Source organism: Hetaerina americana, unplaced genomic scaffold, assembly GCF_022747635.1.
Source record: "Hetaerina americana unplaced genomic scaffold, ioHetAmer1.1.p SCAF_56, whole genome shotgun sequence".
Lineage (NCBI taxonomy): Eukaryota > Metazoa > Arthropoda > Insecta > Odonata > Calopterygidae > Hetaerina > Hetaerina americana.
The window spans coordinates 2,649,511-2,672,213 of NW_027287161.1; the positions used below are offsets into that span (position 1 = coordinate 2,649,511).

The window sequence follows — 22,703 nt, forward strand, 5'->3', positions numbered from 1 at the left end:
CGCATATTTCGTCGGTCCATTCACGAGAGGGGGAGTGCATCTGTACCGCTTGCGGGCGCGATAAAAGATGGTGTGGTGCTGAAGAGTGATGATCGGGTCGAAATCCACGTGCTCAAGTATATTCTCCATCTCTTTCGTTATCTCTCTCTCCTGAGCCACGTCTTGAGTGGCCATGGTTCATTCATCTTCGCCGGGATATTCGCCTTGACACCCACCCCAAACCCCCACTCCTCCCTCGGGCATCGCCAACAGACAAGGCACTAAGTACAGGAAGAAGGGCGTGATAGTGTGATAGAAACCCTGACACTGTCCGCAGGTGGCTCCCCCCCCTCCCCCTTCATTCTTCAACCTCCTATTCTCCTTCCTCATGATTCCGAGTGTGGATTCATATAACGTACATCCTCTGCACGTGGACTATGGACTGAAAACATCACGCTGCCCCCTGTAATTTGTTAATTCGTTTCCATTCGCCGCCTTCTCTAAATGTGCTCAAGCAATTAATTCAGTACAACATAATCATAAAATGTATGCCCTGCACATTCAATATAATGGCCATGTAGACAAATGCTGATAGCTCAAGATGACATTGATAGCGACACCACGATTTCCAAAAGCTAAATCACTCGGTTAAGAATTAATTTTTTAATCTATCTTGCCAAAACGTAAATATAAGGATAAATAATACTTCCGACATAATATGACATTAGGCTTAAATCTAAAAACTTTGATATTTTGTATGTCAAATAGGATTTTTAAAACCCATAAACACAGTAATCAACCCGAAGGTTGGTTTGGTAGGTGATGGTAGAGTTCACCCAGTACTAAGCCCTATACGGCGTGTGAAATTCACACATCAGGAAGGGGGGGGGGAGTTCATTTACCTGTGCCGGTTATGGTTTCCCAGGAAGATCTGGTACCCGAAAAATCACATAGCTTGGGTAGAGCTGCTGGTGCCCAGAGTGCCTTGCCGAAAATTGAACCCGGGAGCCCCCGGTCAGTAGTCTGGACTACCGCCACTCAAGATGGGATTTTGGATCGTTATTTCAAGTTTCGTATTAGTGGTAGGTTTTTAGGGGAAGTGATCTACAAACTACAATTTGCACCATAAGACACGGAAAGGAGAGGATGAAGGGCGGAGAGAAACCCGGCGTCGGAATTTTGGCGTGCCCATCATTTCTTTTAGAGTAGTTCTTCCGCGGGCTTCTTTGTGGGAATTTTTTTAATTCGGATCCTCGGGCTTGTTAGAAGAAAGTCGCCATGAAAGGATAAACGGCCTCTCCTCGGCCCTAATTTAAAATCCTGTAAAATCTTACAAATCCGTCTTTAGAACCATGCAGTATTATTCTTACAATTGCACGACTTAAACTTACACGGGTGGTTAATCTCCGCAGCGCGCCAATACGAGGTGGTTTATCTGCCTTCCACCCCGCTCGTCCATTCCCCCGCCCGGCTCGCTTCTTTATCTCCGCCCTTCAAATTAACTCATTTATCTCTCCCGAGCCGCTTGCCACGGCCACCGTCAGATGCCGGCCGGCTACGCGGTCGGGCCTCCACCCTTCCCCGGTCGGCACCAATCCAAAGTTGCCACGGCCCACGGGAGCCCTCGCTTCGACACCATCTATCGCTTCATTCTGCACGACGGATGGGGGAGCCGGGATATCGAGATGAGGGGACATTCCTCGGCCGGTAATTGGGTGCGGGAGCCGTACTTCTTCCCCCTGTCACTCTGATCCTCCCCTCCTCTCTCTCTCTCTCACGCCTGTCGATGCTCTTCCGTCCACTCAAAGACTTACGCCCACGCTTTCCCCTCCCTCTCTGTGTTTTATCTCATTCCTCCCGTCCCCCACCCCTTCCCTTCCTCTCATCCTAGAGTTCGTCCCAGCATCCTCCAGAGCACGTAACACGACTCAAAAACGTGTAGGCGGCATGCAAATCCTCTCACGACATACTCTCTCTCTCTGCCCGGGGAACGGATTTCGGGTCTTTTGGGGAGAAGCGAGCCGAAGGAGGTGGGGAGGGAGGGGGTGGTCCCCCGGGGGGGGGGGGGCCTTTCGGGAAGGCAAACATCTACGCGCCGCCCTCACCTCTTCGGCCCTCTTGCGGCGGATCCCCACACTCAAAACAACGAGTCCATGTCCTCCTCTTCTCTTCCGCTAAGCGTACGTTCAAAATATTGACCGCGAAAGCTTTTGCCCCTCCCCTCATCCTGCCGCGAACACATTGCGTCGACCGCAAATGAATTTTTAGCTCTCTTAGCCGCCGCGATAAAATATCAGTGGCGAAATACCGGCTTTCACTTGTGACTATCTTTTTCTAAGAATGAAAGTGACATCGAGGTTATTCGATCAAAATTTTTAGGACGCCTAGCTTTGGTTATGCTTTGATCGCGGATTATTTGCTATGTTACTATCGCGGAATACTCAGTTTGTTAATCTATTTTATTCGTGTGTGGTAAACTCAACCGATGTGGTGCTGAACAACTTGTTCCCCCGATAATATCAGGCTCGAATTATATTTACCTTTTTAAGAGTCTTCCCGGTTGTGTTCTTCTATGGATGCATACCTTTTAGACAAAAAAATTGAACAAAAACAAGTTTTATTCCATTCCGTTTTATTTCATTCGTTTCCATTTCATTTATAATTTCATTGAGAATGTCCCTTAATTTATTTTCCAGTTGGTTAATCTTCGGCACGGTTACATCAATTTTATCGCAACAAGTTCACCTCCGTTTCAAAAACTTATAAATTTTCTACCTGGAGTTGGAAATACGGCGGTTAAATTGGAGAGTACAAGAATCATCACATTTCGATCGCGTTTTTATTTTAACTTCATGTTGAATGTATAGTTTTTTCACTTCCCTTCTCGCAAATTCCAGATTTGGGAATCAAATAGGGAAAATAACTGTATTTTTACTCTTAAAAAATCATATTTTATGGAAAGAATCGGTGAAATATCAAGTGACTATCTTAATGGCTGTTGTCTTATAGCAATAGCCCCCCAAACTACTGAATGTGACCATTCGAATTATTCGTATAATTATTTCTGAAGAATATGTGAGGTATGAGGAAAGGTTAAAAATTCTATAGCTCAAAGTATTGATTGTTTGGAGTGGTCATTAATAATGATATGTTAAAGTCAACATAATTCCCTTCACGACAGTTGTGAATCGTATATCACCAAATGAATTTTGGCATTCTCCTTCAACTTCTAGAGATCATTCCCAACTAACTTTTACTGCACATTAAAATGAAAGTGAATGATTGAACTAAAGAAAACTAAATAGGAGAAAATAAACATATAACCGGGCTTGGGACCTGTGTATTACAACACGCGTGCGTAAATGTGCTGATGTTTATTTTTTCTGTGAACGTAGTAGAGAATTTTCCGCCATGTATTAACAAACGTGGATTGATATTCATCGTTCAGAATGTTCCCTAAGGCTAGAGTAACTCATTCAAGGTCTTGATCATTAGTTCCAGTTCGTGACCAATGGTGGCGCTACTTAACAAGAACAGTAAATGGGGAACACACCAGCGCAATTGAAAGAGGAACAATGTAACTTTCAATAATTTTTCTGAATACTAGTTCTTATCTTTAAACTTATCAGTAGATATGTTAATCTATTTAATTAAGTTAATAATGTGACAAGTCATTTTCTAAACGCTTGAATGTCGGGTAACTTCCAGAGATAATACCCATTTACAACCGTCGTTGTCAACGATAATAATACGTATAATCGCAGGACTGTTTAAGTGACGACGACAATAGCACATCCTGCCGTCACTTCCGATAGATACGTGTGTTACTTTATAAGTGCCATGACGCGAGGTCTCTGCAATTCATTTTTCAATTTTTAAAACCATTTATAGTATCCTGCTTTCATTATAAGTTAACTGTTTCGAAAAGTTTCTTCATAGCGTGAGATATGGAGAAAAAAACACTTGAAATAAAGGGCAGAAAAATAATTCAAAGTTGGCTAATGAATCATAATAGGTTTAACCAAGTTCCATATGAGTTGAAAGCTAACCCTAGCTTCTAAACTAGTAAGGAGGAGACCCAATAAAGTAATGGATAGTGATAAAGTTCACAGAAACCAGATCGGAGCTCTATATTGGAATCTACTTTCAAATATGTACGTAGTTAATGACCATATTTATTGATTTAAAATAATGAAGGATAATGCTTTAAATGGAAGTGTATTAACTTTTGTTCGGTTAGATTTGAGTGCGTTGAGTCGCACCGAACGGATTTTACTCAATCTGCAGTTCAATTTTCCCATAGAGAAATCAGACATGCTCCCTGGGACCCACCAGGCCCCTCGTCTCCTGCCTCCGTGTCTTCACTGTCGTCCGTCCGAGAGCGGCATCCCCGATCGGAATCTCTCTCTGCATCCTCCGCCGTCTGCTCGTGAGGTGGTGCGATGCGTGGCTCCTCTTCTAAGTAATGAGACTGGATTTCGAAGAAGGCCACACCTAGGTAGAACAACTTCCGAAATCGCGATAAGAGGGAGGAGGGCGGCTGGTTGGACTGGTGGGGAGAACACGAAAGAGGGCGAGGGAGGGGGGAGATGGGGGCGTGGGTGGTATTTGCTTTCGTGGCTCTCCCCCCCTCCCACTTGGGCCTTGACCCTTTATCCTACGACGCTTGAATGGAAGTAGGAAGAGCGGTCGCGTACGCATGGCTTCGCTGGGACGACGCGTCGGCCGTGCGGCGCGTTTTGTCTCTGCCGTCGATGTTCTCCGTCTTTGCGAAGGGAGGGGCAGGCTTATAGCGTTTTATATGCCGCGTCCATTCAGTGAGATCATTGCACTTTGCTCAGCTTAAAAACCTTCCCTGGCCATGAGGACGCGAATTAATTCATACAGGAAGATTTGACGCTCATTAATGATGCGAGGTTGCATTGCATTACCAAGCAAATGAATTTAACTCATTGAAAATTTAAATATCAAACATCTGTAATGGGACCTTACGTGCTCAAATGCTTAGCGATCGTATTGTGTAAATGAATGTTTGTCTCGATGATTGCGGTGCCATGCATATCTAGTTCGCGTTAACCATTCATCGGAGAACCCCAAGCGTGATTTGACACAAATTTCCTATGGATACTTGCACTATTCTCTCATGCCACTACTGTACATTGCATTGTACATTGTGTACATTCTTAATATAGCTGTAAATTAATGGATAGGATTTAAGCTTCTAATATGATAACACAGTGTGATCCGAGTTTAACGTGCATTTTACATTTGCGTGCGAAACGTTTCGCACGCGTGTTGAATTCAAGATTTATTGGAAAATTTTCTCTCGCTCGGCAACGGGTTATGTTTTTCGATATTATGTTTAACCACAGCTTTGATGAATAGTGAAAGTGTTGACTGATAAAGTCGAAAGACATGCGGCAGTTAAAAACCATATTGTTGATTAAGGTTTGAAGAAAGTGTGTTTTGTCTAACGGTATTGCACTTATTTGGTTATTGAAAATAGGAAAATCTACGATTATTTCTTGTCGTAAGAAAAAAATTTACTAACAATCATAAGAAATTTTTTCCAAACTAATCTCTATGGGAGGCAAGTGCTTAGCTTAAATAAAAAACCTACCTGAAATGATTTAAAACAGCGTTCAACAAAAAAAGGAATATTTTTACGAGAAAGTATGAGTAACCAGTGCTACCACCTGGGATGACCTCCTCCTCATTCATTAATCGCTCATTCAACAGTTCTCATTCCGGCCACCAAGAAAAACGAACTCAAGCGATATTAAACAGTTTTCTCATAAATAATTACCCTGTGGTTCCGAATATCATTCCAATCATTGATCCCTTAATGACCGAGGCTGTGAGCCAAATACACGTGGTTGTTTTGTATCTTTTCCAGATTTAAGGTGATTATAAGACGAGAAATATTTCCAGGTATTCTAATGATTTTATCACTAATTCTTTTCGTAGAACTTAAGTTGCTGGACGGAGGATGGGAAATGAGTGTAGCCTCGCATTGTTTTCCTTTGCAAATTTATTTTATACGAATATAAAATCGACCTATTTAAAAAAATATGAATTTAGGTGAAATATTTATAAAGCAATATTCGTGATTGATAAAACATTCCATTTCCGTGACAACGTGGTGCTAAATCGGTAAAAGGATCCCTCCTTTCATTGGTGATATATTTTCTCTTTTCTGGATGCTTAAAAGTACATAGTGTCTCGATTTTACAACGGTCACGTATAAAATGAGGAATCGCTAGCTTTTTGAATCCATTTTTTTATTTTAATTTATTAAGATTAAAATATTTCCCACTCTCCGGGATGTTAAAAGACACCGCACTCTCTGTGGCAACACAGCGCTGTCAAAATCAGATACCATCGTAAATATTTCCATGATAATAATGAAATTCATTCGACGATCAAGCATTCATGCGCTTCTTTCCCTGTGCCTCATTTTATAATGTTCTCGTCCTAGACAATGTGGCTCGTCTTATGCAATCAATCGTGATAGGGGTTAAGGTCCCAGAAGGGGGGCGTTTATCAGCCACAACCTCGCCCAACACCAGAATGGATTGGTCCCAGTTTCTTGCCTCTCCCTCCTTCCCGTCTCCGATCCATTCCCACCCTCCCCGCTGTGAGTTTCGCCCGAGCAGCTGACACTTATTTCCCCTCGCGAGCGGCGGATGGGGGTGGAGAGCGTTTCGTATCGATGGGGCCAGCGAGGGGGGCGGGGGGGGGGGTTCGTTATGAGCGCACTGGTGGTGTGTTTTGTGCCAGGCATGAGAGACCTTGCCTGGAAACCGTGGCGGAAATATAGGGAACTGGCCGGCAGATTCCCGGAAAGCGCTGCGCCGCCTTGACGATACGATAGGCACTTCGACTTCTTTCCGTTTCCCCGTGCCACTCAAAATCCACCCGCGTCCAATCAAATCCTCAGCTCTGTGCTTATCCTTATCTGGGTTCTCTCGTAGTTGCGGCAGTCAATTACTTCATGAAGTGTCACGGAAGGAAGTTGGGAGGATTGAGGGCGCGGGAGGGAATAGAGCGAGAGGATTTGAAACAGTGCCACAGCCGTGTTTATTGGAGTCTCTGTGTTGTTTGTGGTTCTGGGGAATGAGGATCCATTGTCATGAGTGAGTTGGTGGATGGGGAAGCATTATACCGTGCTGCGAAAGATAAAAGAACTTCATTAAATTGCCAAGAGATTAACACTTTGGATTTATTTGTCCATATTTATCACTTCGGATAAAAGATTCCTGAAAAAGGGCAAAAAAAACACAGAACAGGAAGGCTGATAAATATTTACCTGCTACTGAAAATGTAGCATTCTATGAATTGAAATTGAGAACAATTTATTTGAATTGTATTATATACCACAAGCGACTAAAGATACACGCACCACTTTGAAACACGTTAGTTAATATATTTCTCCTTTTGAATGAGACCTCATTTTTCTGCTTTGAAGCATCATAAGAGAATTTTAATATTTTTGTGCCCATTTACAGTTGTAGTTTTATAAACTTTCCAATCATATTTCAGGCCTGATAACTTGGTAAATATTAAAGGATGGTATCATTTTATCTATGGGAAATAAAATCAATTCACTTCGCAGCGTGTTACTTCATGTCAAGTGCGCAACAAATCGAAGCCAATAGATAATGTGGCCAATAAAATACCCATTAATTATATGATTCTATCACCGTACCCATAACGTCATCTTGTCAGTTGCGGTACATGCTAGTGCCAAGCGGTACTTTAGTTAATATCGTTTGGAGATAATATTTGAGAAAACAGTTCATTGGAAAACCTAAGTTTCTTACTCAAGAGCGTATGCTCTGAAGCTGTATCACTGGGAGCATCATCCCCTGCCTTGCGATGAATCTCTGACAATAGAAATTGAGTTTTAATTGTTATATATTGTCGGAACACCAGCTGAGACTAGACGTGGCTAGGAAAAAAGATAGGTAATTCCAGGGCACCTTTTCTCCGTCAAAAAGCTTGAAAGTACTTTTGATAATGCGTAAAATTTAGGAATTAATTAATTTTAGAGCCGCTTGAAAGGGGATTATCCAACGCTTGAATTCGCCAATTATTTTTGAGGAACAATAAATCCATAATAAAGGCATAAAATAGGAATAGATCTCGCTACTCAATGTAATGCCTTGGGCGTTAGTAATGTTTCTTCTTCCGAAACTTCACAGAGAGAGAGAGCAACAAATGCGAGTACACGGAAAACATGAAAGGAAAGTCGTTTCCATGAAGCGTGTAATAGATGTGATGGAAAACAGAAGAGGTCGCGGCTGCGGGCTGCGGTGTGATTGAGAAGCCCGGTCGGAAAGGAGCGAAAGTCTTCCTCTCTTTGCCTTTTAATTCAGCCTCCTCGGCTCTCGGAAACCGCCGCCTTCTTCCTCGGAACTCTTTATTGATAATAACATTCCCCCCTCCCTCCCCTTTCCACGGCCTGCCCGCGTTGAATGAATGGCCTTCGTGTTGCTGTTACTTTCCAACTGATTCGTACGACTCAGTCTCACTCGACGCCCGCCAGGAAAGCCCTTCCTTCTTCCACCTCCGCACTACACCGGCGACGAGGATTCCGGGAAAAGCTCCTCCGATTAGCAGTAAACTCTAAAGGAACATCGGAAAAGTTGTTTCCAAGCGATGCTGCCGTGATAGTCGCCACTCATGCCATTAAATGAAAGACGGGAGGTGGCGGGGTGGAGGATAAAGGAGATGGAGTGGGTGACGAAGCTTGCAGGAAAATGACGGCCTTTTCCAACGCGGGCAGAGTAGGAAACAGGTGAAACATTAGGTGTCTGGAGTGGGCGGTTACAATTGGAGCCCAAGGAAGTATTGCGAGGGACATAACTGTGCCATAGATTTTGTCACTCTAACTTGCACTTGTCAGTGTTTTTAGAATATTCCTCGGACAGCAAATAAATAAAAATTCATTATTATTTATGGTGCTCCAATCATTTAGCCGACCGACAACATTGAAGATGTTAAGTGATGTAATTATTTTCCCAGTGCTATGACCAAAATAAGAGTCCTTGGTGAATTTTGCGTGTTTTTCGGAAATCCCAATGTTCATTGTCACACACGTTTTAACATCGTACATTAAAATTGAGGATTACTATGTTTTTAGTTCATTCCTGTATTACGTGTCATTCAAGAAGCACTGGCAAGACTTTACGCCGAACTTCTCCAATCAGTGTGAAAAATATAGACCGAGGATTATACTAATCATGAAATGTCATCCAGAGCTGCCTAACTTATAAATTATATATATGCAACCTTGTGCCCAAATAAACGCCCTAAAGAGGGTAATGGTATAATTTTGACCATGAATTGAAATTCATGGCTCTTTTTAAGATGCATTAAACATGCATTACGTATGCACATGCATAAATGATTGCAGAATTTCAATAAGGTATGTTCCAATAATTAAATATCAAGAAAATGCTGCGAGCACATGAGAACCAACGAATTAGGCCATGAATTGAGCAATATTGAATAACGTTTACTGGCTGTGGGTTGAGTATAATTGCCACAAGAAAACAGTATATTTATTGGATCGAAAGTTAGACGAATCCAAACCCAGAATTCGATCAGACTTAGCAGCAGCTGACATTTGCTGCATTTTTACAAATGCATTTTTCGAAAGATGCAGTGGAAAAGGAAATTACCGGAGATTCAATATCACTCAGGGTCTTCATTTATTTGGTCTTGAAGTGCCTCTAATTTACTCTGACTCAATCGGTTTTCTCTAATTCAAATGTAAATTTTACAGGCCTTTTTTTGTATTTTTACCCTAGTCCAAGGAATTGCTCATTTAGTGTAATTTACCGTATCCATCTTTGGAATGTATAATCCTTTGGTAGCCCAATAATATATTCAATGCTCGAATTTTTTTTCAAAATTTTCTTGAAGTTTTCTAGTACTAACACTCAAAAATCATCTTTTAATATTTCATTGGAAACCACCTCAACGACATGTACTAAATGAGTTTATTCCGTTGAATTTTTGCTCTAAATTTCATTAATTCTTCTTAATTCTTATCTTCTCTTTAATACGTCAGAAATCATTGTGACGTAAGATGTGTTCGTTTTACGCCCGACAGCAAAATTCATAATCAATTCTCCTTTTTGACAGGTTAATCAAACATTCAACGTTGACTTCGTTCAGCATCACGAAGCGTGGAGAACTAATCGCTACAGCTGGCTCCCAACACTCGACGATATTCCCAAAGAGCTGGAAGAGCAGGTCCCTGAGGACCACTTGGAGACACTGAACGTGAGTGAATTATTTTTATGGTTTTACAATGACAAAAGATTTCATGAGATTCAAAGAATGCTACAGAATAAAACCACGAGTCCAGATGGGCTAATGAAAGATAATTCTAAATACCATTGATCCTTCATGCTAGATGATGCTTCCTTCCTGAACGGTTTAATATGTATATGTTTATATATATTTGTGTATATATATATATATATATATATATATATGTGTGTGTGTGTGTGTGTGTATATATATGTATATATATGTATATATATATGTATATATATTTGTATACATATATATATATATATATATATTTGTGTGCATGTGTATACCTGTATATATATAAAAAATAAGGATTTCGGCCTTTAAAATTTGCATCTGCTTCAAAGAATCATTTTGTATTACTTGTACACGTATTTCTAACAAAACATGAACTCCATGGGATATTTAAGGCTGTGTTACATGCTATAAAAAGTACGTGAACAGAAAGGTAACATTTAAACGGATAAAGTTCAATACTGCTAAATTATGTAGAATGCTTTCTATTCTCATTCGAATTCCACCATCCTTTAAAAGATAATTACTCAACAAAAGCTGGATTTTGCAACCAACTATATATATATATATATATATATAGTATATATATATATATAGTATATATATATATAGTATATATATATATAGTATATATATATATAGTATATATATATATAGTATATATATATATATATATATATATATATATATATATATATATATATATATATATATATATATACAGATATAAGGAAAAGGGATAGGAACACACATAAAGGACGAACACAATAGAGGTGGGGAAGGCGGAAGCGAATGGATCACAAGAGTAAAAATATTTCCTTGACCGGGAGTCGAACACCGGATCTTTCCACTTGCCGGGCGGATGCTCTTAATCACTTGAGCTATCGAGGAAACGTAATTTACCCTGAGATCCGTGGGTCTAATATGTCGCCAAGCGCCCCGATTCTTTAGCCAAGAGATGGCGGGAAGTTTTCCTTCCGTGTTGATTGGTCGCATATTCCGCGGACCCATTTGTATGCAATCTTAATTTCTTCCTCCTCTTTCTCACGTTGCAGTTTGTGGACGCCCTTAAGAACATCTTCACATACATGCAGAAGTACGCGTGCGGCCTTGAGCAGGTCACGTGGGATCTTGAGGACAAGCATTCTTCCTTTTCGAAGAACTTCAAAAACGCCGAGCTCCAAGTCAGAGACGTAAGTTGCCCCCTGCCCTCGTCATCTTGCGCGCGATAAAGGGAAGGGAGAGATGCACTCGTTCTTAAAGAGAATCGAGGGCATCATCATCTCATCCTCGGTCGGGTCATTGCCATTTCTTCACTTGTGTCACGACATAAACAAATGAATGCGTGGTTTGGGGCACTGGAATCACTCTTCAGAAGAATTGTGACTGAGTGAAAATAATTAAGTAAACTTGTCTTGAGAGTACATTGAGGATTCTGTGAAGTGTAGTATATCATTTAACCTCCAAAAATTCAGGATTTTAATTCCTGGACTGGGCATTTCCTTCCGAGTGTAAGTAAAAAAACGCAGCCCAACGAGCATTATTAAGTCAATGATTGTTTTGCCGCTGAGAGATCATAAAACATTGGGCAATGCCAACAACTGAATATTTATTACGACCTAGGCTTGGATTTTTCAGTATTACCAGGTCCTAAGTACTTGATGATGCTGCAATAAGCGAAACTTGGATCGTAATAAAAATATTTAGCTTGTGTAAATTCCCATGTTTTGTGATCTCTAATTAATGCTTCGTATGCACCCAATATCATCTGAATCTTCAGATTAAGTAAGTGGCTTACTGAAGTATCGTCATTTCATAATCCATCCCTGTTCTAATCTAAGCGATATTTAAGTACTATTCCCGTTTAAATGTGTAGGTCTTTATTGTGGCGAGTGCTCTTCCGATAAAGAGGACATCTAATTCTAATCAGCGGTACATTTCATAACCTAAAGTTGTTGTCATTATTAACAATGAGGATAATATTTTGAACCAAAGCTACCTTATTTATTACTTTTTCGACACGTTGGCAAGAACCTTATCTTATCCATCATCAATCTCCAGCAACACTATATTTCCCCTGCTTACAATATTCATTTTTCCATTCTACGAGTCCGGGAAATGATAAATGTGGAACTCCAATAAGGCTGCAAAGATGTTTGAATATATGGATTTGTATTCCTCCAAAACTAATACTCCTGCTAAAAAAATTGGTAACAGCTGTGGCGATATTTGATTTTGACTAATTTTTCATGTCCTTCCCCTTTTTCAGATAATCTGCGAGATAGAGGTGGCCCTGATAGAGAAAGGAGAGAAGGTGCCCATTGATGTTCAAAGAAACATCATGCCCAAGGAATTCCGGTCGGTGAGCCACGCAACCCACAGAAACCTACGGGATTGGCTGATATTCCGCGACTACATGAACGGCGTCGAGTATGTCATTCAAGTGTTTGAATTTTTGAAAACAAAGTTGGAAGATGGAAAAGCTTAAATTTGTGAAATCCCATCATCAGAGTGAACCCAAGAAACTCCCGAGAATGCACAAGAGTGAACAACGGGGCCGACACCAGAGAGATGGGCGCCAGTTAAAAGGGACCGGACCGAGAGAGGCAAAATACCTGCCGGCTACGACCACCACCGATGTGATACAAAAACAAAAATTTGCGTATGAACCCTAAGTTGTGGAAGGAAACGAACTCTGTGCGGAGTTGTTGGCGAAGGGGATACTAATGAACCCATCCTCTATTTTGCATAAACTTTCTTGTCTCTACGTAGTATAATCCTTTGATGGACTGGAAAGACTTCACCGAAGGCAATAGAAATAGTGTATACAAACTGTTTCTGTTTTCAAACTAGAAGTAATTTCAACGGCGGTATTTAAAACGGAAATGATAGGTAACTAGGGGGATCCTAAGTGGTGTATCATTCGCCAGTTTTTTTTATAAAAGTTAATCATTTTTAATTTTATTATTGTCATTGTTTTGAATTAAGTTATTTTATTGACTATAAAAAAAGGCCCTATGATGACTGTTCCTGTATATTTGAATGCTATTTATTTTGTTACAGAGATGAAAGAAGGAAACATTGTTACACTTATAGTGATAGATGCGATCGAATTTTATAATATCCTTTTTCGGTGATTTTTGTTCCTTCGGGTTCGTAATTCGTTTTTTATTTCAATTACATAGAGTAGGGACCAAAGGTTTAGCAATACATATGTTATGCCACATGTATCTCATGTTGAACCGAGAGATGCTGCGAAGGAGCTTGATGATGTCCGATATATATTTTGTGTGAGATGCAGAGGATTTTTTGGTTTTAACATTTTTTACAGTGAAAAGACTTGAGAAGTTTTAGATTTTATGAAAAACAATCATAATATCTTTTGGAGTTGATAACCGAAATAGTGATCAAGAATCTGACGCAAAATCTACAATATAGTTGAAGAAAACCTAATCACATCACTAGGATGGTTATATGAAATGATACCCAAAGAAACCTCAAAAAAATTTTTAAATTATTTTTTAACTGATCATGATACCGACTTCAAGACTTTCCTTATTTTCGGGCCGATGTGCTTTCATTTTCATTTGTTAAACCCAGTTTTAAGAGGTAATTTAATTATACTTTTAAGTATTTCAATTATTTATTTCTCATTGATAATCCATCAATGACCAGGCAGTTGAGAAATGAAGAAGCAGTTGTGAATTTATATTATGTATTTGTTGCTCTTGAAGAATGACTGTGATAAATATATATTTATTTTTTAATTTGTGCTTCTCCCATAAATGCCCGTGGCCAAATGTTCCTAACAATGAAATTTGAAAGAAATATGTGTATTAATTTTAATCAACCTTCCCTAAATACATCTGGAGTATACAGTATAATTTCATAGTGTAAAAATCATTCGCCTTCTCCGGGTATCGAACCCGGATCCCTCAATGTTTGGTCGAGTGCTTTAGCCAGTAAAGCTATCGAGTCGTCTCTCGCAGACTGTTTGAAAACGTTAATCGAGAAAGAACATTTATTTGACTCAATAAGGTTTATTAAATGTCTAACAGATTCAAATCTGAGTGCCTATATCCAAAATAATTATGCATATAGATTTTGAATGACACAGACCCTCTTCTATGCATATATTCTGCCGGAGAAGAAATACACTTCAATCATCACCATGCATACACTTAAAAATGTAAAGCTCGAAATACCATTTGACACTGAATTAGGCCTAAGGAAAACTTGTTATTTGTTTAAAAGCTTTTTTAGCTTTTAAACTTTGAGTTTTTCATGATATTTTAACACGATGCGCGAGAGATGTATTTCTGAGGAAAAAGAAGTGTTTCGTAAAAATTTATCGGTAGACCACTGCTACTTATAATACGCCAGTGAAGTAGTGAAAATTTCATTTGCCGTTGCACGTTACTATTTTTTTCAAAACTGGACATGCGTGAAATTTTGACTCATCCAGAATTATTACTGGTATTTGGAGCTGAATTCACCATGCGCAAGTACCACCAATCTTTCATGACCATTCTAGAAGCCATCAAAGTCCTAGAGATTGTTTTGGAAATATCCTTGCCCATGGATAATATTCAATTGGGCTGAATTTCCATCATTTTCTAATCATCATCACTAATTATATATAGTCATTATCATCGTCACTAATTATATCCTTACAATTATTAAACGGGTAGCCTAGTGGCTGGACCGTGTGGCCACCACATGGATGTAGTGGCCACTGTAACTGTATACATTCCCAGTCTTTCGGATACCAGATCTTCCTAAGAAATCATTGGCGGAAAGGGACAAGCCCTCAATTCTGGAGTGTGAATCTCACACACGGCATGCGCTGGTACTCGGTGAAACTCTACGCTCACTTATCAAATCAACCTTTAGATTGGTTATTGTGGTTGAAGGAAGTTTAAAAATCCATTTCGACAGTTACACGGTAAATATATAGTCATATATAATAGAATTCTTCGTAGAATTCAACAGAAATAAAATTACAGTCCGAAGGCTCAAGTAATAAATGTCCTGATTGAATGAATGAGATATTTTCAGGTCTTGCGTGATCAACCTTTTATTTAAACTGCAACCATATCTGAAACGAATATGATTTTTTTCATCAATATAAATTCATATTTGGTCATTCATTACTAAATATTGGTTTATTAAATCGCCGAGAAAAATATTTAAATACGAGGTCTGTCCAATAAATACGCGAACTCGGGCCATAAAATCTTCATTTTGCAAAATTTCGTCCCCATCCAAGTACTCTCCGTTCGTTGCCATGCACTTATTCCATCCTCTTTTCCACTGTTTACAGCACCCTTGCAAGTCCTCGGCAGTTTGGATTTTTTAGTTTTCTCGTCGTTTCTTGCTTTGCTGTGACCACATCTTCCCAGTGATGTCCCTTCATCACAATTTTGCATTTTGGGAATAGGAAAAAGTCGCAGGGGGCGAGATCTGGCGAGTAAGGAGGATGATCAAGGATGGTGATTGTATTTTTCACCAGAAACGCGAATAATCAACGCTGAATGCGCGGGTGCATTGTCATGTTGAAGGATCCATCCATCGTCTTGAGTCAAATTTGGTCGCACGCGATCTCTCAAACGCTTGAGGTAGAACTCAGCATTTACGGTAAGAACATGGGACCGCACACGATCAATGTTGTCGTCAACAAAGGTGGTTGAAGGTCGTCCCGGCCTTGTATCAACCGCGGTGTCTTGTCGGGCATCTTCAAAATGCTTAATCCATTTAAAAAGGGATGTTTTCTTCAGAGCATTATCACCGTTAATAGCTATCAACATTTCAGTAATTCCTTGATAACTTTTACCGCAATTCACCAAAAAACATGATGTTGATTCGTTGGTCCGTGATTTCGTCAATTTCCATTTTCGACAAACAATAAAAACAAGGACAACAGAAACTAACATATCTGGCACCATACGCACAGCTCGACGATCCGCCAAGCAAAGACGACTCATTGGGTCTAAGGCAACTAGCGCCGCTATTGGGCGGGGCATGGCCGCCAGATTGCACCAGTTCGCATATTTATCGTACGTACACACCCGATAACTTCTCAGATAAAGCTGCTTTTAATGATGATCCATTTCTTCGGGGGATTATTTTTACATTGTTGAATAAAATCTGCCCTCAACATATAGATATAATGTCCTCAAAAGCATACAAAAACATTGAAGTTGGAGAACTGCTAAGACTGAATGTCATTGCTCGTTACTTGTCAGTCGACTTCCCATAACGAGAGGGCAATGTCATTCATGAGCCTGGGATCACCAAAAACTTACTAAGACGTCAAACAGCATTCTCTGCAATCGCAAAATCGAAATGACAAACCTTGAATTACTACAATGCTACTCATTGTTGCAGTCATTCATCATTGTGTCTTAGCACAGAAGGGAAAATTAAGGTCCAGCGACGAAAATGGCGGCAGGGCATTGTTCACCCGAAGGACCGGAAAAAGAGATTTAGCGAGGAAGATTTTTTTCCCACCCGGCTTAACAGCCCGGACACGGTACGGCTTTGGGAAGAAACCCTTTAAACCAAAGGGAATGTGCTTAAAAGCAATAACGGAAAACAGCTCTTTCTGGCCGACACCACCGCCTCGATTGTCCCAGTTGTCACACACGACGGACGCGGTCAATCACTCACTCACGAGTCGTCCGGGCGGGCGCTTGGTGGACCGCCCTGCTTCCCCTGCACCACCTTCGGCTCTCACAACACCTTGTCCGCTCGTGAGAGGGTTTGGGGAGGAGAGGCAAAGAGGTTCGGCGGAATGCCAAGGAAGGGCGCTAGGAGGCAGGCAGCGATCATAGTCGGAACTCAAGAAAGGGAGGAGGGAGAGGAGAGGACACTAAACAAACACCTCGGGTCCACTACACGGACGGCATTGGCGTTCGAGGGATCTGAGACCATCCATGTGTTTGCGCGTGTCCCCAAGTACGAGTAACTGTAAACTCTTATCGCGTGCAAGTGTTGAACGTGTACTGGCAAATAGAGAACAATGAAGTGTACTCCATCGTGCTTTCTAATCCTTTGTTAACAGTCCCTGTCCGGCTTCGCTTCGTTTAAGCGCGCACACATTTATGGGTAAACACATAAAAAAGAACAGAATGCATTCATATTTATAATCAAAGGACTCGTCACAAAAAAAGAGCACCTCTTGAGCAGTTTTCTCACGCATATTTTCCTTAAACCTAATCACCCCTGCTATATTATTTTATGAAGCAAACCTTAAAGCTGGACTCGAAAACACCCGATACTGTGAAATTTATTATTAACATCTCCTTCGTCACACGCTAATTCACCCAGCTTGCATCCTATGATCATGTTAATTTTAACCGAAGCCAGAATCTCTCATACCCTGACCTCGCATTCCTTAAAATATCCAGTGAATCTATGAATTAAGGTGTTTCCATTTAAGACAACCGCTATCGTTTTGATCTTACCAGCATTTCCCGAAATTCAAAGGTAAGTGCCATTCAAATGACAACGGTCATTCGCGTCGATTTTCGATAAAGCTAAAAATATCGAGCATTCTATTGATATAATTGTGGAAATTTCATACTGCTGTGTTCATTGAAAGCCAGAGCGGATTTTATTTCCCATCGTTTTCAACGAGAATGATTATCTCGGGGTATGATAGCCTCAGTATATCGCTGATAATGTTGCCTCTTGATTGTGAATGTCACATCGATCTAAAGTGATATCTTGTGCACAAAGTTTGCCATACCATCACATTTATTTGCAGAGGCCTTTTGTCGCGATTGCCGTTGGATTGAGGTTCGCTAAAATTTTGTTGACGGTCTGGACTTTTCTCAGCTTGAAAATACTGCATTCAAGCAGTCATTCATTCCGCCTTAACTCTATACCCACTCTAAACTATAAAGGGTGCGGCAACATAACTTCCTTTTTCAAAGGGTTTTTGCTTTATAAAAATGGGAGTTAGGTTACCGCACCCTTTACTTATCTAGACAAATTATGATATTTTTATCGATGGCTTACTGCCATTAACGTACGCAAATACTTTTGTTGTCTAACGCGTGTTAAGATGCGGAAACTCATGCACTGTCTCTTTAATTTAGATGAAAACCTTCTAAAAAAGTCTAAAATTCAATTCCGATTGCTTATTGCCCTTCCTTAATAAATAAACAATTCAAAATGAGCTTCAAGGGGTTTGACTATATCCGTTGATGTACTATCGGTTCCATTGGATTTTGAGAAATGTTATACAAATTTCAAGGATATTAATACATAAACGTGTGCTTTATGTGCACGTATTAGATGTCTTCACGCTGTTTCCTTTCGAGGCAGATGCAGGTATAAACATTAACATACTGTTGTCGCCCAAAAAACGGCTTTCTGTTCCTTTTAAACAATCCCATATGATTACATATTCATCCTTGAGTAAATTATACGCACTCGTGTTTTTTGCTGAGCTTCTAATATTTTTCGCTTTGAGTCCTGGGCTACTTGCGCATAACTTCCCATCTTCTTTCCCTCTTCTTTTCTCTCTCCCTCAGCTTGGTGATACCATTGTCTCCATGAGACCATGCAACAAAGTATTTATCTTTTAAGATAAATAACTAGAGTATCCAATCCACATTCCTTCGTGATCCGCTCATTCGTCAATCAATCTCTCCAATTTATGGCCATAAACACTTTTTAAGTATCTAAGAGTCATTTCTGCTAGTTGTTAAATTCGCACAAAAATGTGAAATGAGTGACTCTCGTCCACACGACATCATTTCGCCGAACTTAACTGAATGCGTCTTGTGGCATTTTTCACCATTTCCACATCTGTTACAAATGTTCCCCTATCGTTCCGTTACAATTCTCATTTATCTCACGTACTCATATTATTATTTCATTAAAATCTCATTTATCCCTGCAGCAATGTTCAAATTGCAATCCATTTCTCTCGGTCTCATATGCTTCGTTACCATTAGGCAAGTCCACAAATTGCCCTCCCATTTAATTCTTGTCTTTTCCGTCCGCACATAAAATCTCAACTCTTATTTGAAATCGTACTCATTAATTATTCTCGCGCTGTTTCTTCCTTAACTAAAAACATAACTAAAATATCAAGGGCACGTATTATCGTCACATCCTGACAATCATTAAAACGGTAGCCCCGTGCTTAAATCGGGTGGCCACTGCGCGGATAAAGCTGCTTCCTGTTTTTCCCCCCTGCCATACACCCTAGCGATGACTTCCAGGGTACTGAAATATTAAATAACTTCCTTTAAACCCTCTTTAAAAGCACCCACTAGTATCCTTTAAAATCATTCCGCATTTTAAAGTATTCGCAAATCCTTTTTATTTATATTTTGTTTATTTCCATGATATATTTTTGCATAAATTATTTTGTTCTACATATGCTACTTTTCTGGCTTATTTTCATCGACTGAAACATTCTATTCTCCACCATCACCACTTATTCTCCCGCTCATACTTCTTCCACCCATATTTTGAGCTCATTTAATATGCATAATAATCATTCTCTAATATCACTCTAGTTTCCATTTCCGATATTCTTGCTTCACTTCTTCAGCTTTGAGGAGGATTTATACAAAGGTAACAATTTATAATTCATTATCTTGTGGCCGGTCGATTTTTGTTGTCATTGCTTTGCATATTCGTTCTACTTTTCCTTATGAACCACTTTCCTCCAAGATCCTCTCTTGAGATCGAAAAATTACGGCATGTCCCACGTTTACCGCTCTTATCGTAACCTTTACTAACGCATACATATATTCTCTTAAAGATTTCACAACCAATAACCCTTTCACCACGGCCACAGTCTAGAAGGTTACGCCTATAGCATTCACTCAGGGGATATCAAACCGCCAAACCACTTTCTCAAAAGCCAGAAGTAGGAAAAGTTCTCATCTTCTAGGACTATACCTAAATGTTTACGATAAATAACATAACTATTCTTTTCCCCAGGGTTAATCACTTAAAATTTCTCGAAGCTTTCTTCAGAAAATGTATTTTAGGTCAGTTACCTCATGTATTCAATGAGTCAATCCACTGGTTCACAAATTTCTATCGTGACATTCTTCTTACACCTAATTTCATACCAATCCGGAGCTATAGAACAGGAATATATGCGTCTTCACTTTTGTCTCAGTCCTCTTCCTTAAGAATTAAACCTTCGCCTGGGTTCCAAGCCTGTTTGTTATCAACAATCCACGAAAATGCTACAACACCGCCATGCATTGTAACAAAGTCACGGTCTACACGATATGTTTTACTTTATCATAAGAAATGTATTCATTTCATCACGAATAAATGTCAAACAGCTCTTGCCTTTTTCTATGGACACCTGTCTCATTCCAAGTGCCAGCGCCAATGCGATTCTCGAAGGGCCATAGCGACCAGTTCTTTTCGCCATGCTTCCATTCGTCCGGGGCTTTCCTCTGAATTACATAGGTGTTGTGCATTTTAATAATTAATATGTATGTATAATATTTGCCCAATGGTTATCACCCTTTGCATTGCAAGTTTCGCGTTCTGCATTACCCCCGTAGGCTACCAACACTTTACCACTCAGTTTAGACACTACTTTCAAGTATTCCACGTGCTAAATCGAAGCCTACTTATTCCTTAGCTCGGCTAATACTATACTTCACCAATCCATGTTCTTTCAACGGGACATTATTTATAATAGCCAGTATACTAGTGCCCGCGACCGACCGTTATAAAGAAAATCAACGCACTGACACAAAAATACCTCTTTGTACGATAAAATAGATAATATACACGTCTACTCAATTTGACGAAATTAAAAAAAGCACGATTCCATTTAGCGTACAATTTGGTCATTCTCTTTATTCTTAATACCGGAAAAAGTGATGGTCACCTGCTTTCAAAAGTCATCAAAACCAAAATATTCTTTTACTCAATTATTCTGAGTTCAAGCAACACTTGAAACTTTGGCCCAATTCCACAATTACAAACAATAAATTTAATAATAAGTTTAAAGATGCAAATATCGCCGAATAAGTACTTCGGCCCGTTGAAAAATATTGGCGCAGTCGACGCAAAACTAATGCATTCCATTTCCTGGAAAAATATTGGATGGATAAAGGGGACGGTAAGCGCCTCCCCCCCCTCCCCCCCACGTCCCGCCTGGCTCCCTGAAGCACAAAATGCACCGAGGGGGAAGGGGTGGGTGGGGCCGGGCGAGAGGAAGATTGCGGGAAGGCAAGAAGATGAAAGAAGTCGCGACCGCTGTCCCAATGGCTTGGGGGCACTTCTCAACCCTCTCCCCCTCCCTTCACCGACGCCTCGTTTCCCCACTCGCTCTGCCACCCTCCCTCCCCTACTAATCACGCCATCCTCACTCGCCCCAACCACCACTTGAAGCCTCTCCCGCACCGCCTCCCTCTTCAACTATTTCCCATGCCGTTTTTATCGCCTCCTTCTAAAAACCCTTCTCACCCCGCTCGCTTCCTCCCCCCCCCCGCCCACTCTCTCCCTTCGTCCTTCCGCTCCCTAGCATTCCAGCACCTCCCCACATTACGCTAGCCCTCCCAGGATATTATTTACTCCCTTCACCACTTTGTATGTTTTTCTAAATATTTCCCAACGTTCCTTTCGTGATTTTTTGCATTGATCTCTCAACTTGAATACCACCAGACAGTATTTCGCTATGGATTAAGTTACTCAGAAGACTGCCTTAGGTCATCAATGCGGTACGCGTTCATTTTCCGAGTCATGAAACGGTCCGAATATAATTCGACGCTGTAAATATTTGAATATTGCTTCAAAGAAAAATCTAGGGTGGTGAATCTTCAATTGGATGAATGTGCCATTGCATCACCCTTCCCCCGGCGTTTTAAACAGAAAGTAGACCAATGGCAAAACCGAGTCTGTCATAATCCTTTCATTCCTCAACCATTATCCATATTCAACTTTTTATCTACGCATATTCAACATTATTAAATTCCACATTGCTGGCACGAATCCCACTGTCATCAATGCAATACTTAGCAAGATTTCATCGGATCCATAGGTTTCATAAATTAAAAAGATCCCCAAATAGCCTATTAAATCGTGGCCAATACTACCCGCCTACGATGGAAATAGTTCAACTTGGGGGTCAAAAGCAAAACTCACATTCCAACTTGACGGGTAACGTTTGGGGAGTTGGTACGCAGTTAACAAGGGCAGGTCATTTGGATCCTATACTAAATTTTAATTCTGTTGCGTAGAAAAAAATTAACTTAAATTTTCCTACATACAGTGATTTCTAATATTCAGCTGATATGCAAAAATTCTATAATTAGCTATATTAATCATTCTAATTTCGCGTTCACATTTACGCACATTAAACGCAGAGTACGAGTATAAAAGTAGGC

General features: G+C 40.2%; 1 protein-coding gene across 2 annotated transcripts in view; it reads left to right on the forward strand.

The window, feature by feature from the left end:
• Window positions 1-14,131, forward strand: part of LOC139694816 (uncharacterized) — a 259,914-nt gene extending 245,783 nt beyond the window's left edge. Inside the window, exons 4-6 of one of the 2 annotated variants that reach the window (XM_071593333.1) lie at window positions 10,132-10,272; window positions 11,376-11,513; window positions 12,590-14,131. In XM_071593333.1, the coding sequence (XP_071449434.1) occupies window positions 10,132-10,272; window positions 11,376-11,513; window positions 12,590-12,808 (498 nt within the window). In that variant the 3' untranslated portion in view covers window positions 12,809-14,131. The remainder of the gene's footprint in view (window positions 1-10,131; window positions 10,273-11,375; window positions 11,514-12,589) is intronic. The other variant, XM_071593334.1, reaches the window with a different exon arrangement.
• The last annotated feature ends 8,572 nt before the right edge of the window (window positions 14,132-22,703 follow it).